This window comes from Mesocricetus auratus, unplaced genomic scaffold, assembly GCF_017639785.1.
Source record: "Mesocricetus auratus isolate SY011 unplaced genomic scaffold, BCM_Maur_2.0 Super-Scaffold_100022, whole genome shotgun sequence".
Taxonomy (NCBI): domain Eukaryota; kingdom Metazoa; phylum Chordata; class Mammalia; order Rodentia; family Cricetidae; genus Mesocricetus; species Mesocricetus auratus.
This window is the reverse complement of record NW_024429203.1, coordinates 29,728,588-29,741,982: the sequence shown is the minus strand read 5'-3', so window position 1 is coordinate 29,741,982 and position 13,395 is coordinate 29,728,588. Positions and strand designations below refer to the sequence as shown.

The 13,395-nt window shown below is 37.1% G+C and overlaps 1 protein-coding gene across 1 annotated transcript in view; it reads left to right on the top strand.

The window, feature by feature from the left end:
* The window catches only part of Hoatz (HOATZ cilia and flagella associated protein), an 18,613-nt gene extending 5,218 nt beyond the window's left edge, over positions 1-13,395 (top strand). The window contains exons 4-6 of the mRNA XM_013112887.3: positions 10,565-10,624; positions 11,181-11,233; positions 13,178-13,395. Of these exons, the coding sequence (XP_012968341.1) occupies positions 10,565-10,624; positions 11,181-11,233; positions 13,178-13,235 (171 nt within the window). The 3' untranslated portion in view covers positions 13,236-13,395. The remainder of the gene's footprint in view (positions 1-10,564; positions 10,625-11,180; positions 11,234-13,177) is intronic.

The following is a 13,395-nucleotide window of genomic DNA, read 5'->3' as shown; positions in this document are numbered from 1 at the left end:
CCAATTTTATCAGCTTTTGACAAATAGTAAGAATGATGTGAATTACAGGGGACTGTAATATTATCAGCCACATATAACTAATCTTAGAACAGACTTCCATGTTTTGTGTCCTTTTAGTTACTAACTACTTAATTCCGCATCAATGTATTGAGAGCCAGCTTGGTACATGTACTATGTTAGATGAAGTCAATGATTATGATGTATTCTTATGAAATATGTAAATGATAGCACAAGAACATATTTAACTGGGCATAGTAGTATAACCATATAATCTCTTTGTTTAGGTTGTGGAGAGCATATGAAGTTTCAAGTGAATTGTTTGATATGAGTGCAGACATATCAAGGACTTCAATGCCTTAGGCTTTTCTTGGTTCTTGTTGGCAGACTGTTCAAAAAACGTGGCTCACGTATTCCTACTCCCCTACCAAGATTAACTAAACCTCACTTCCTGTTCAAGATTATGTAATAACCCTGCCTCTTCATTCAGCTGTATAAAATAAGCAGGCTGAGTTTCCTGGCCGATGTATCTCCACTAGAGTGCATAAACCATATTATCCCAGCATTTCTGTAGGAATGTCTGTCCTTTCTCCATTCCCTTTTAGCCCCAGTTTTGTTTCTAAGACTCATCTGTGTGGGTCAAAGCAGGAGGTGGAGGAAGGAAATTCATGAATTATGGTCAGTAATCCTGGGCTATATAGAAGATCCTATATCAAAAAACAAAAATGCAAAAAACAAAAATACCAGGTGTGGTGGTGCATGCCCTTAATCCCTGAACTTGGGAAGTAGAGGCAGGCAGATATCTGTAAACTGAAGGCCAGCCTAGTCTACATAGCAAGTTCCAGGCCACATAGTGAGAGACCCTGTCTCAAAAACAACAACAACAAATCCCAATGAAGGTCAAAATTAATGTTAAGAAATGAAAAAAACCTTCCCAAACCACTGAGTTTTGAAAATGGTTTCTTCAGCCTGCAGTACACTTTCTTGTCATTAAAATGCCCTTCCTCGCTTGCATTCAAGGCCTGGCTCCCATGACTGCTTGTAAAAAGCTTTCCCAGAAGCTACCTAGAAACTGAGTGAACAGTGCCTTCCCATTGCTTACATATGACGTCAGAAGTGACCTCTCAGAGTGCTGTATAAAGAAAGCTCTGGTCTGTACTTGAGGCAGCTTCCCATGCTCCTCTCTGCCCTGCTAGATTGTAGGCACCATAAATAGCTCCTTTAGAGACCACAGGTTGGACCAGAAGCATAACTCTGGCACTTACTGCTCATGTGACTGAGAAATGGACCTGAACCCTATCATAATCAGCTTCCTCAAATAGCAAAGAAGAAATTTTAAAAATATCCACCTCATATATTTGATGTAACCTATATAAAGCACCTGGCCATAGTTTACATTCTATAATTGGTCCTTCTAAAAGGTAGAAGTCATGTCTCATTTGCTTAACTCAATGTTTTCCTGGATACTGAAATTCAGATGTTTGTTCATTAGCTCATGTAACTAATCTAATTAATGACTGAGTGACCACTTATACAGTAATATTTTTTGTTGGCACTGGTGTTTTTGTTCTTATCGTTGGGTCCTGGAAGTTAAACTCAGGGCCCCATGCATATGTCACAGGACCACAGCTATGCTATCACCTGTGCAATGGATCAAGTGTAGTCCTTTCCACATAGACTCATCTGGAAACTCTTCTAGGTGGATAATCTTTTTCAAGAATACTCCCAAATGTACAAGCATATCTCCTGTCTTGTCAATTTTACTTTTGTCTCATGGGTCTAAATATTAGAGGAGAGAATGTGACTCCATTAAATATTGAAACAGAATCAAGTTTTGGATACTATGGCTTTTATATAGTACCCTCTCTGCATTGTTGATCCCACCATAGTTTGTAGCTAGATAGTAGAAAATGAAAGGAAGAAGACATGGGTCTTTTGCTATGTTATTGTTTAATTTAATTAGTCTATATTTTGAACATATATCCCAGGTATGTTTCATCTTAAAGGGGTGAAAAATCCCTATAAATTCTCTTGAAGGTGTATTAATATTAACAAAGTCCTAGAAATTCCTATTTTCCTGAAAGTGGCTTTACAGCCTCCTTTCTCAACAGATATTGATTTTTCAATGGCCAAGGTTTTTAAACTTTAATGTTACTCTCCATTTTGGAATATTTTCCAGGTATACATTATAAATGCTTTTTGTTAGTGAGCAAAATGTTATTAATCACGACTACTATTTCAGTGATAGATATTAATGGCAGGAAATCAAAAACAATTGAACATGTCAAGATTAAATGGCTTACTGTGTCCATAAAAGAAGCCTATAGCACTGTGTTGGGCCATTATTCTTCCTTTGAGTGTTCTAGTCTAAAAAACATTATAATAAATGAATAGTCAGCTAATTTTTTAAAATCATAAAACTAATTTGCTTCCTAGTTTTGTCACCTTAAGAAAGCTCTATAGCTGATTATCTCTTTATGAAAAGAATTATAAGTAATTTATTTGCTAGGAGAGTGAAGAAGAGGTCAGAACAGTATTTAAAGGCACACACAAAGAATGTACATTGGTAATGTGTACCTGGAAGCAGTTCTAGCATGAGCGAATGTAAACCAAAGGCATCCATAGTACAACAGGCTCCTTACTGGGAATGAGCTTTCAGTCATTCTGTCACACATACTTTGCAACCAGTACTGACCACACCGAAGTCTTCCCCAGAAGTTTGTTAGATAGTTCTTATTTGAACCAAAAGCAAGTCATATCATGATGGCATTATTCTTAGAACCTTAGGAAGCTTTTCGGCATTATTGTCTATTATCCTACACTTGCAGAGTAGTAAAAGGGACACTTGGAATCATCATGTCGGCGTCAAAGAGCTAATGGAAGACAACAGTTTCCTTAGTGCTGCTTTGGGGACAGCTGATAGAAAAGACTCCTCTGCTGTGTCTGCGTGATAAGAATGGGCTTCTGAGTTGTTTATATAGTCCTAGTAGGAGTTATATCATATGACCTAATATAAAATAATATTTATGAAATTCTTTTTCTGCCATTAAAAGAAGACGAGATTGCTGGATTCCTTCCAAACAACAAAACATATTGAGTTACATTCTGTTGTTCCTATTTCATCCCAGCATACAACTGGAACAATCATAAAAACAGATTCCATTTTGCAAGCAAATTATGAGAGACTAGTACATTCTTCTTGTTTGACATCGTCTTTAGCATCACATTGTTTTTTCAAAAAATATTCGGTATTAGGAAAACTTTTGGGAAGACAAGAGCAGTTGCCTCAGTCTTCCTTAATAAACATCTAGAACCCATGAAAACACGCTCAGGAAAAGAATCAGAGTTTGGATCAATATATGAATGTATTTGCCCCATAAAAATCCAGTCCTAGCTGGGCAGTGGTGGCACACACCTTTAATCCCAGAATTGGGAAGAGAGGTAGGTGGATCTCCAAGTCTGAGGCCATCCTGGTCTACAGGGCAAGATCCAGAACAGCCAGGACTACACAGAGAAACCCTGTGTTGAAAACAAAAAAAAATCCATCTTTAGATTTATATAGACCTTTGCTTCAATGCATCTCTTTCCCTTTCTTCAAAGATCAGTACATTTTGTCTTCCATCTACTTCACCAGAAGAACAAAGTAAAAACATTTTAAACTCTTAGATAAGAATTCTCATTAACCATTTACTTAAAATATAAATAAATAAAACTACTGAATGTAAAATGATGCAAAAGGTATTTTTAATGAATGAATCATTTGAAGATATGGACAAGCCGGGCAGTGGTGGCGCACGCCTTTAATCCCAGCACTCGGGAGGCAGAGGCAGGCAGATCTCTGTGAGTTCGAGGCCAAGCTGGACCGACAGCCTCCAAAACAATACAGAGAAACCCTGTCTCGTAAATACCAAAAAAAAAGATATGGACAAAGCAGTTGAAATTTTTGAGTTGTCAAACACACAAATCTGCTGAGCACAATATGTTCTTCTGCCTTCATATTTCAAATCATACTGTAACGAGTATCTTTTTAGTGTGTGTGTTTGTTCTCGTATGTGTAACTTTGCTATTTTAGATAGCCTCCATGTACTGAAGTGCACCCTAATGTCACTAAGTGTAAAAAAGACCATGATGTAACTTATGGAGAAAATGTATACATCATATGAGCCATGCGCAGGCCTGAGTCACCATACAAGTTCTATGTTGATAAACCAACAGTATATTTTGAACTAGAAACACACACAAAACAAGGTTATATGTAGTTCTGATGATGAAATTCTGTAGCCAAAGGCTGTCAGGAACCTAGGAGCAATGGTTTAATAGTCACTATTCATTGTTTGTGATAACTTTCTAGAACATAACTGCTGCAAATAATGATTAAGAGTTGATCTAACCATAGTTTAAGTGTATGAAAGTATCTGCCTCCTACCATACCTCCCCACATCTACTTACTAATTAGCCCTTAATGCAACTTGTACTGTGGTCATTTGAACCACTCATACTATTCTAGGAAGGGCTCAGCACACTGCAGAATCTGCAGAATCAGCATAGACACTGAAGGGGGAGGTTAGGGCATAGTAGAAACAACAAGATGTCAGGAAAAGTTCTTAAATTGGAGGGTGATAATATCGGGCTTTGGGGGAAAAGATCAGAGTGTTTTCATATGGAGAATGTATTGATAGGGGCCAGAGTTTGTAAACTAGACTGGAGGCCACTGCAGTCATCCAGCAGGAAGGTGATGGTATCTTGGTAACAGTGGTACTTGGGAAATAATATAGATTATATGCTGGGTAGAGAGGGTAAGGCATAACAGGTACCAAAAATAGCACAGTGTTCTAGCTCATGTACCAGGATGGATGCCAGGAGATGATTAAAACTCAAGTTCAAGTTGTTTGATAGCTAATCAGGTGATGCTGTCATACAGTCTGTAAAAATCTTGGCTAAAAAGAGAAGAATGGGCTTGGGGAAAGTTTTAGAGCCATCTGTGTGGGGAGTCCCTACCCCTTCTTTTGGACAGGACAGGAAAGGCATATCTGAAAGATGAGCTCATGCCCTTTCATCCATTCATCCTTTCTGTGAAATGATGACAACATTAGTCTCTGTAGCCCATTTTCAGCTAGAGACAAGCTGTGATAAATACTGCAGACCAAATTGTCAACAAAATGAATTTCAATCATATGCTGAAAGCTATCCCAAGTATATGTGTAATTTAGGAAATTTAAATTATATTATCTATTATATGTCCATATTTTCCTCAACATTAAAATATAACATTGCATTCTTTAAATGTACTTTTTAAAGTGATATTAAAGCAGTCTTTTTTTTAAAGCACACCATGTTAGTCCTTCATGCATTGTACAATTGTTTTTTTTTTTTGATGGGGGAGGTAGATTTTAGGGAGTTTGTATGTTAGTGGGAAGAGTGAGACACAATCTTACTCTGAAGTCAAAGCTGCCCTGGAACTTACAGCAATCCTCCTGCTTCCTTAATGCTAGGATTATAGACATGAGCTACCATATCTTACTGTGTATGACAGTTTTAAAATAAAAGCTACATTCTTCAGGCAATTGTTATTAATATATATATACATATCACAACTAAAATATGTAACAGAGCCAAGAAAAAATGTATTTCCTCCTAACAAAAATATTCATACTTAATTGAAATCTATATTCTTTATAAAGTCTACATTTAAAATTTTTGTATTAATCCTCTCTTATGGAATGACTTGTAAGTTTCTTCATTTAATAAATTGCTATTTTTAAAATGAAACTTACATGTGCTAGAGCAAACTGAGCCAAGAGAGAGCTATTTCCAAGAAGTATGGAATGGTCTTAGCACTGCATCTTTTTCTGCAAGTCAGCATCCTTGCTCCCTCTGATTAATAACCCTCTATCACATTCTGTCCGTTCCCATAGATCACTGCAGTCAGTCCTGTTTTCTGTCCGTTCCCATAGATCACTCTGGTTAGTCCTGTTTACAAAACTCAGATTGCTCCTAGAGAAAGTCTCTTCACTGATTGTTCAGCTGCTCTTTTAAGCACAGTAGATTATTTGAGAGCTAACCGTTCTGCATCTTATTACAGTAGTGAATATAGATTCACACGGCAGCAGGCAGCATCTACACAGCACATTCTCCTTAGCAGATACAGGGAATGGTAAGTTCATGGGTAAAGCTGAGCAGAGTTTTGCCTTTTAAAATCAAGTTCAGATGTGTGGGCTTTTTCTTTTACTGATAAATTTGCCTTAAGCCAATTACACTCTTTATCTTCCATAAGACTGCATTTGTAATATACATGTGAAATTGGTCTAACAAGGATTGTGATTCTGTGAAGATAAGAACTGAATTGCCCTAGTTTACCTCTGATCACACAGAATTAAACATTAAATGATAACACCTAAAGAAAATGAAGATCACATAATATTCTCTTTAAAAGCATAGCACATTGATTCTGCTTAGGTAACATCTAAATTTAAAGTGTCATTCCCATTTTTAGTTAATATAATCAAAATCTCATTACAAATACTTCATTTATATTAACAGTGATTTTTAGAAAGCTTATCAGTTTGTGAGTATCACTATAACTTTCCCATGGCACCCATATCATTTGAAGACTGGATTAGCTGACCCTGATGTTTAGGCCCATAACATGCTTTTTCTACTACAGCATAAAATTTTCTGTGATAACAGAAACTGTATCTTCTTCACAATATTTGATACTGATTCTTCACTTTTGAAATGAAGATTGAATGTCAATCCTCCCTCCCCCTGTCCCCAATCTCTTTCAAAAGCTCTAGCAGGTGTTTGAAACAACAGATGCATGGAGTATGGAGTCAACTAGAACTGAAAACGAGGTTCAGTCCTGGGTTTTATCAGTTACTGCTTGGTTTAGTGACCCTGAGCAAGGATGTCTGTTTTCCTGTGTAAGAAACAAGTATTGTGAGATTAAACATACACAAAGCCTGAGTCCTAGAAGTTACTCGATGAAAATGTGCTCAAGTCCTCTCTGATCTTTTTTTCCCTTCCATTCTTTTCAACATTTTGGAAGTATTAAAAGAATGTTTTAATCTCATCATAATAATGATGTTTAATACCTACGACTTATTAAATGACTAGTATTTGCCACTCAATATATTAAGCATTTTTATTGTCTCCAGTTTTCACATTGTTTTTCACAGAAGAGAAATAAGATTAAGGAAAGTGTTCCTTTTATTTACCGAAGACCACAAACTTCTACCCTATGCTAATGATTACAGCTGGAGGGAGGAAAGGAAGAGTTAGAAGTCATTAGTCTCAATGTAAAATTGGGTTTCAAGCCCAAACATACCTGACCTGGCTTTGAAAGCCAAGAAGTGAGAACTAAATGATTTAACTCCAGAGTGATACAAAAATTTATTAACCACCCAACACACATTAAATGTATATATAGTATCATCATACTCTAATTTCATGTAATCAAATTTTATCTCCTATTTTTCAGGAATAGCATAAATATAAGTAATATAAATAGAGTATAAAGTAATTATCAAAGTTAATGTTTCAAATGTTAATCATGATCCCATTATGTATTGTTTTAGGGGTTAGTTATCAAAATGTTTTACAAATATGAACTTTCAATAAACAGCTCACCCAAAGCATGATTGAAGATGAGATACTCATGATACAAACTGCAAGGATTTCTTCTTACCACTGAATTTCATTTAGCTTTCCTGGAAGAAACTTCTTAGAATAGTTCACAACGTTTTGTTCAGAGGACACAATTGTTTACAGTAGTTTTGCTATTCATTCTCAGGAAACATGTCCAGGAAGCAGAAACCAAATCTCATTTGAAATCTTTGTGTCTGGGGTTGTAGTTACTAAAATCTACTCTGATTTTTAAAAAAGGGGTGGAGACTTGAAATCCAAGAAAAAATGAATGTATTTTTGTCCTGTTAGTTTTTAATCTGATTAGTATTTATTTTTTGCACTAGAAGCATGTGACAATTTAACTTCCTATCATATCTCAAGTTGCGCAGAAAAGAATTATAAGGATTTTAATAACTAAACTTACCCAATTTTTTATTTCATTTTCTACTACTTGTGTTACACAATACAACGAGTCTATCCATATGACCATGATTCAAGCAATCCAAGTCAATAGAAATTCATTAATAATAACATACTAGGCGTTTCTGAGCTCTAAAGAAAGATAAAAAGATGGTGATAAGGCTCTAAAAGAGACACATGGCAACTAAGAGAGTGAAGAGAGTAAGAACAATAGAGCAAGGTACAACATGCTACGCAGTCACAATGTGGGAGTGATTCCTCCCAACCGAGGACACATGGAAGAGCTGACAGCATCCCATGTCTGTACCAGCAGATACCACTTTATCAAACCCTTAAAAGTTGATAGGTCATACAAAAGTTTGCTTAGTGCAAAAGGTCACTTTTTTCATATATTCACTGTGATATAGATGGTGTCTAAATGTTAGATATAAAGTACATATCTTCTTCCAAATATTAAAACTTTTTAGGTTCATAAGGCAAAATTTGAGCTAGGAATGATAGCGCACACCTGTAACCATGGCACTCTGGAAGCAGGAGTAGGCAGATTCTCTGAGTTCAAGGCCTGCCTGCTCTACTTAGAGAGCTCCAGGCAGACCAGAACTACATACTGGGACTCTGTCTCTAAAAGGAGTTTCAAAATAATAAGTAAAAGGAAAAATTCAAAATTGAGTGCACATTCAGAACACGCGGTAGAGCTGGCCCAACTGCTGGTAACAGCTGTCAATCACAGCCCTCCTCTCTGTCTCAAGGTTCCTGGTGTCACTCTTCTTAAACTGAGCCATGGAGACTGGAAAACAACCCCAACAGATTAGCAGTCTGCAGCTTGAACAGTACTATGCACTGCTTCCTCTGTCTCAAAAGCTGTTTCCCTATCCTATCTATCTTCATCATGGAACCCACCCTCTCTAAATCTCTGAATCCTGTTCCTTACACACACGCCCTAGTGATAATGAAGAGTTCTTGATCTCAGTTCTGGCCTCATATGCTCTATTAAATCCATTATGGAGCACTACATACTACCCACTCTTTCTCCATAAGTGCCAAGTCTCTTTCCAGAGAGGAACTGTGTGTTGTTCGGGCACTAGCAGAGCAGTGTGACAGCATAAGTTCTTATTTTGAATTAAAAGGAACATATTATTTGAAAAACTGATTTTGGAAATACGGATGAAATTAGTTAAGATGGAATCACACTGGAATAGGTGGGCCCCTAATCCAGTATGATTGAAATCATCAGAAGAAGGTGACCCTGAGTAGCTCAGAAAAAGAAGAACAATGGGTGTAGAAAGAGGGATAAGAGAGTGACATAGGATTAATGTGTTCAAAATACATTATATGCACATATGGAAGTGCCATAAAGAAACCCCATTATATAGTAGTAATATGTACTAATAAAAACTTTTAAAATGGACATAGTAAACAAATTTTTGAGGCTGCTTCTTCCACAGCAAGGTGCATTCTTTTATGATTAAAATTTTTCTGTAATTAGAACACTGTAATAATGAAAAATAAATACAACCCCCCACCCCAGGTGACTGTGTGAGGCACAAGGGAGAATGCCGTATGACAGCAAAGGCAGAAGCTATAGTTCTGTAAGTCAAGGAATGGCACAGATGGCCAGCAGATGAAGCGGCCCAGAAACCAATCTCAGAGGAAACATGGCCTTGCACACTCCTTGGATCTGGACCACTAGCCTCCAGAACTGCAAGAAAAGGTGTTTTAAAGCCAGCAACGTGCTACTTAGAAACAGAAGCCCAAGCACAGTGTGTGGTACATTTGGATGGATAGATTGGCTTGAGATTTTTCCCATATCTGTAAAACACATTTTATTCTCACTTTGTATTTCTTTTTTTTCTAGCCTTGTTCTAAACAGAATGTCCTTTTCCCGGAGTTTGTCTGCTCTATAGTTTATTGATATATCTTCATGCCTGTGATAAATTAGGTTTTGTGCTTATGAAAACATACCTAGTATACGAAATCTGATAGCCAAGAAAAAAAGGGAGAGGTGCAGGAAAAAGCTTTGTTCTCAAGTGAAAGTTCTAAAGTCACCACTCTTTTGTTGTGTGTTCGGGTGAGGTGTGATCTCTGGGTTTACTGATCCTATATATAACTGCCATTTAGTGTCAATTTCCTTTGGTGGTCAATAGCTAAGACTTTGTCATCAGTATCTGGATCAAGCCCAATTTGCCGTTGAACTGCTTGAGAAAGTTGTTTAACCTAACTCTGCCTCGGTTTCCCCACCTGTCAAATGGAGGAAGAAGTGTCAAATTTCTGAATTGTTAAAATCATAATAAAGGACTTTAGATATCTTAGGACAGTTCATATGGTAAGATCTAAATAGAAGTTGGTTGTTTTGAGCAAATAAAAATCTGCATGTTAAAAACCAAAACCAAATTATTCTACATAGATCTATTGTAGAAAACATATTTTAACATCCTGCTAATGCTAAAAAAATGAAAAATTCCACCTTCTGCAGATACAGGCTTCATTGTTGTGTCAAAAAGATCACTTTTTTTTCTTCAAATAGGCCAAAAACAGAGATGAGATTCTCCAACTCCTAAGAAAACAAAGAGAAGAGAGAATTTCGGTAAGAGTGGTGGTGGGGCATTGGATAGCTGACTGAAGGCACGCATGATCTGTGGACAATGTTCAGAGGTTTTGCAGGCTGCCCCTTTAAGTCTGTACTCTCATGGCTTGAACCTTCTATGCACCAAAGGCTGGGAAAACAGAGATTAAGTAACTGGACAGCCCATAAACCAGAGAGAGATCCAGAAGTTTGTACCTGCTAGCAGAAGAAACAAGGTCTGGATGTGGGGGAAGCCACTGTTCACATACTACAAAGTTGTAGGCCATTAACATGTACTACTTCAATTTTACAATGATTGTTCTTAGTAGGTCACAAAAATAAAAATTATGTGATTAAAACCTTTATGAAAAAAATAACTCACTAGAAATATATCGATGTTCAAACATACACTCCTGAATGGGCCTCAAAGTCTTTAGCCCTTAACGTTTCCGAATGAATAGTTTTCAGGTGTAAGAATCTTGTCTTTCTAGACTCTGTGATGGGTTTACCTTAGGCTGTTTCCAAGTGGATAAACTTCAGACAGAGGAAGTAAGCATTTTCTTTTTATTTTTTCTAGAAAGAACTGATTTCATTACCTTATAAACCCAAGGTCAAAGTACCTGAAGCGAAGTAAGTTTATTTCCAAAACATCCTCATCTTTTTATTTGCCGTGTTTAAAAGATCATTTTTTGTGTATTTGTCTCCTACCAACACATCTTCTAAAAACCTACAGCACTGTGTGGGGTTTCCTTGCCTTAAATAAACACACTCCTCAGTGTAGGGACGTGCGCACACGTGTGGGTGCAAAGTGGAGTTCCTACTCAGGTACTGGAGCGTGTGCGTGCCTCACTGCCCTTCTCACCCCAGGCCATTCTCACCTGCCTGCACGCCCTCCCGACTCCGCCTTCCCATCCTCAGCCTGCCATCTTCAGTGCATCCTCTGGTGGTGACAGAATAATGCTAGACTGGGGCAGGAACATACTCTAGAAGAATTTGAGGGAACTTAACAGGTCTCTGGAAAGTATCCTCTTTTCTGGCTGTATGCAGAGAAGAACAGTTGTGGAAGCAATAAGATTTTGACTATTGCATTGATGTTGGGTCTGACCCCTTTAATGTCAACAAATAGCCTTGAAGAGTAATTATGTCCAAATAGTTTTTTTTTAATCACTAATTACCTGCCTATTTTCTACACCATGCTTCACAACTTAGTTTCTTGCTTTCAAGGAGAGTATTTGACTTACTGCTTTGAGTGGAGGAAGATAACTTAATGGAAAGACTTATTAACTGACCCAGACAGACAATGGATAAATAAAGACTGCTGTTGGAGTAGCACAGACAAGTCTGGGTGCCTTAGACTTTGCATGCATGTTTACAGAATACTGTGTTAATATCCTTGTTGATTTGCCTACAGGTGTATTATAACTTAAACATAATTTTTGTGAATAAATGAACTTAGTTAGGATCATTTACTATATAGCAGGGAATGATTCAGAAGCAGTGATACTGACGAAAATTAAGCCCCACCCCAAATCAGTTTTGTAGCTCTTATAGAATTTAATATGTGGGCATGAGGAAGTATCAATATGGAACCCCGACAATGCTTTTGTAAAGGTCTCCTGGGGCTTTTATGCCCTCCCTTCCCTCTAAAAGTGAATTTTAACAGCCCCGTTATCATAGACCTAGATATCTGTAGTGTAGATTATTCCATTGCTGTGATTCAGGCTCAAGGTTAGAAGGTAATTTTAAATTTTAAATTCTCACTTAATTTCTGTTGTAATATATTCTCTCCTTAATCCCCAAGTCTAGGTTTCTTTCCATTTCACAGTGGCATCTTTGTTGGAATGTAAAGGCCCTGTGTGTACTATCCTTTTGGCAATCACACACTACTATGTCCATATTTTATAATTAGTTAACTCACTATCCCCAATTTATTTAACAGTTCACATAATTTTATGCCTTGTCTATAAATATATTGTAAGTTCCTTGAGAAACTGGATCACACCCAACTTAAGTGGATATTGGAATTCAGAATATATTTGTTTTTAAAAATATGGAATGCCATGTAATTAAGTATTAGCTAGCTTGGGAATTAATGCCTCTATACTGTACACTAACTTATGCAAACATTTCTTAAATTTTGTAAGTACTTTTCCCTCAGTCTTGCCCACTCTACCCAAAGTTCATACACACAATGATGCAGATTTATAATCCCTCACTCAATGGACCTCTGTGCTCTTTCTAACAGAAAGTAAATTCATAGTGATGCTTTCGCAGTGATAAACTTAGTATTCTCCCTGATGATATTTCCATTTTCAAGGGGACTGAGTAAAAGGATATAGGAGTAATCAAAGGAATCAATTTAGGTAGGATGTAATGGTTCCCACCCTTCACATCACACTTCCCTGTATGATAACCATTTCTCTCACATGTGTTTCATACTTTAATACACATTCAGAATCCATGATGCTGCCTACTGGGGAAATTTTCAAAAGGGAATTTTCATTCCCCTGCTACATTGTGATCATGATGACTGCATTCTATTGTATAGGAACTGACTCTTTTTGCTGCCTACAGGGAAGTCTCGTCAGAGTCAGACAAGCAGGAACAAGAAGAAGTCAAAGCCTTGGGATGATTTGATTGACATGTGGTAGCAGGTGACTGACATGCATTCACCTTTGAAGCAAGTCATGCTAACGTCAGGGTTACTAGGTAAAAGATGTGCAGATTTCCAGAAATTTGACAACTACTGAACATTCATGTTAAAATAGACTAAAATAAAAGTTAAGAATACA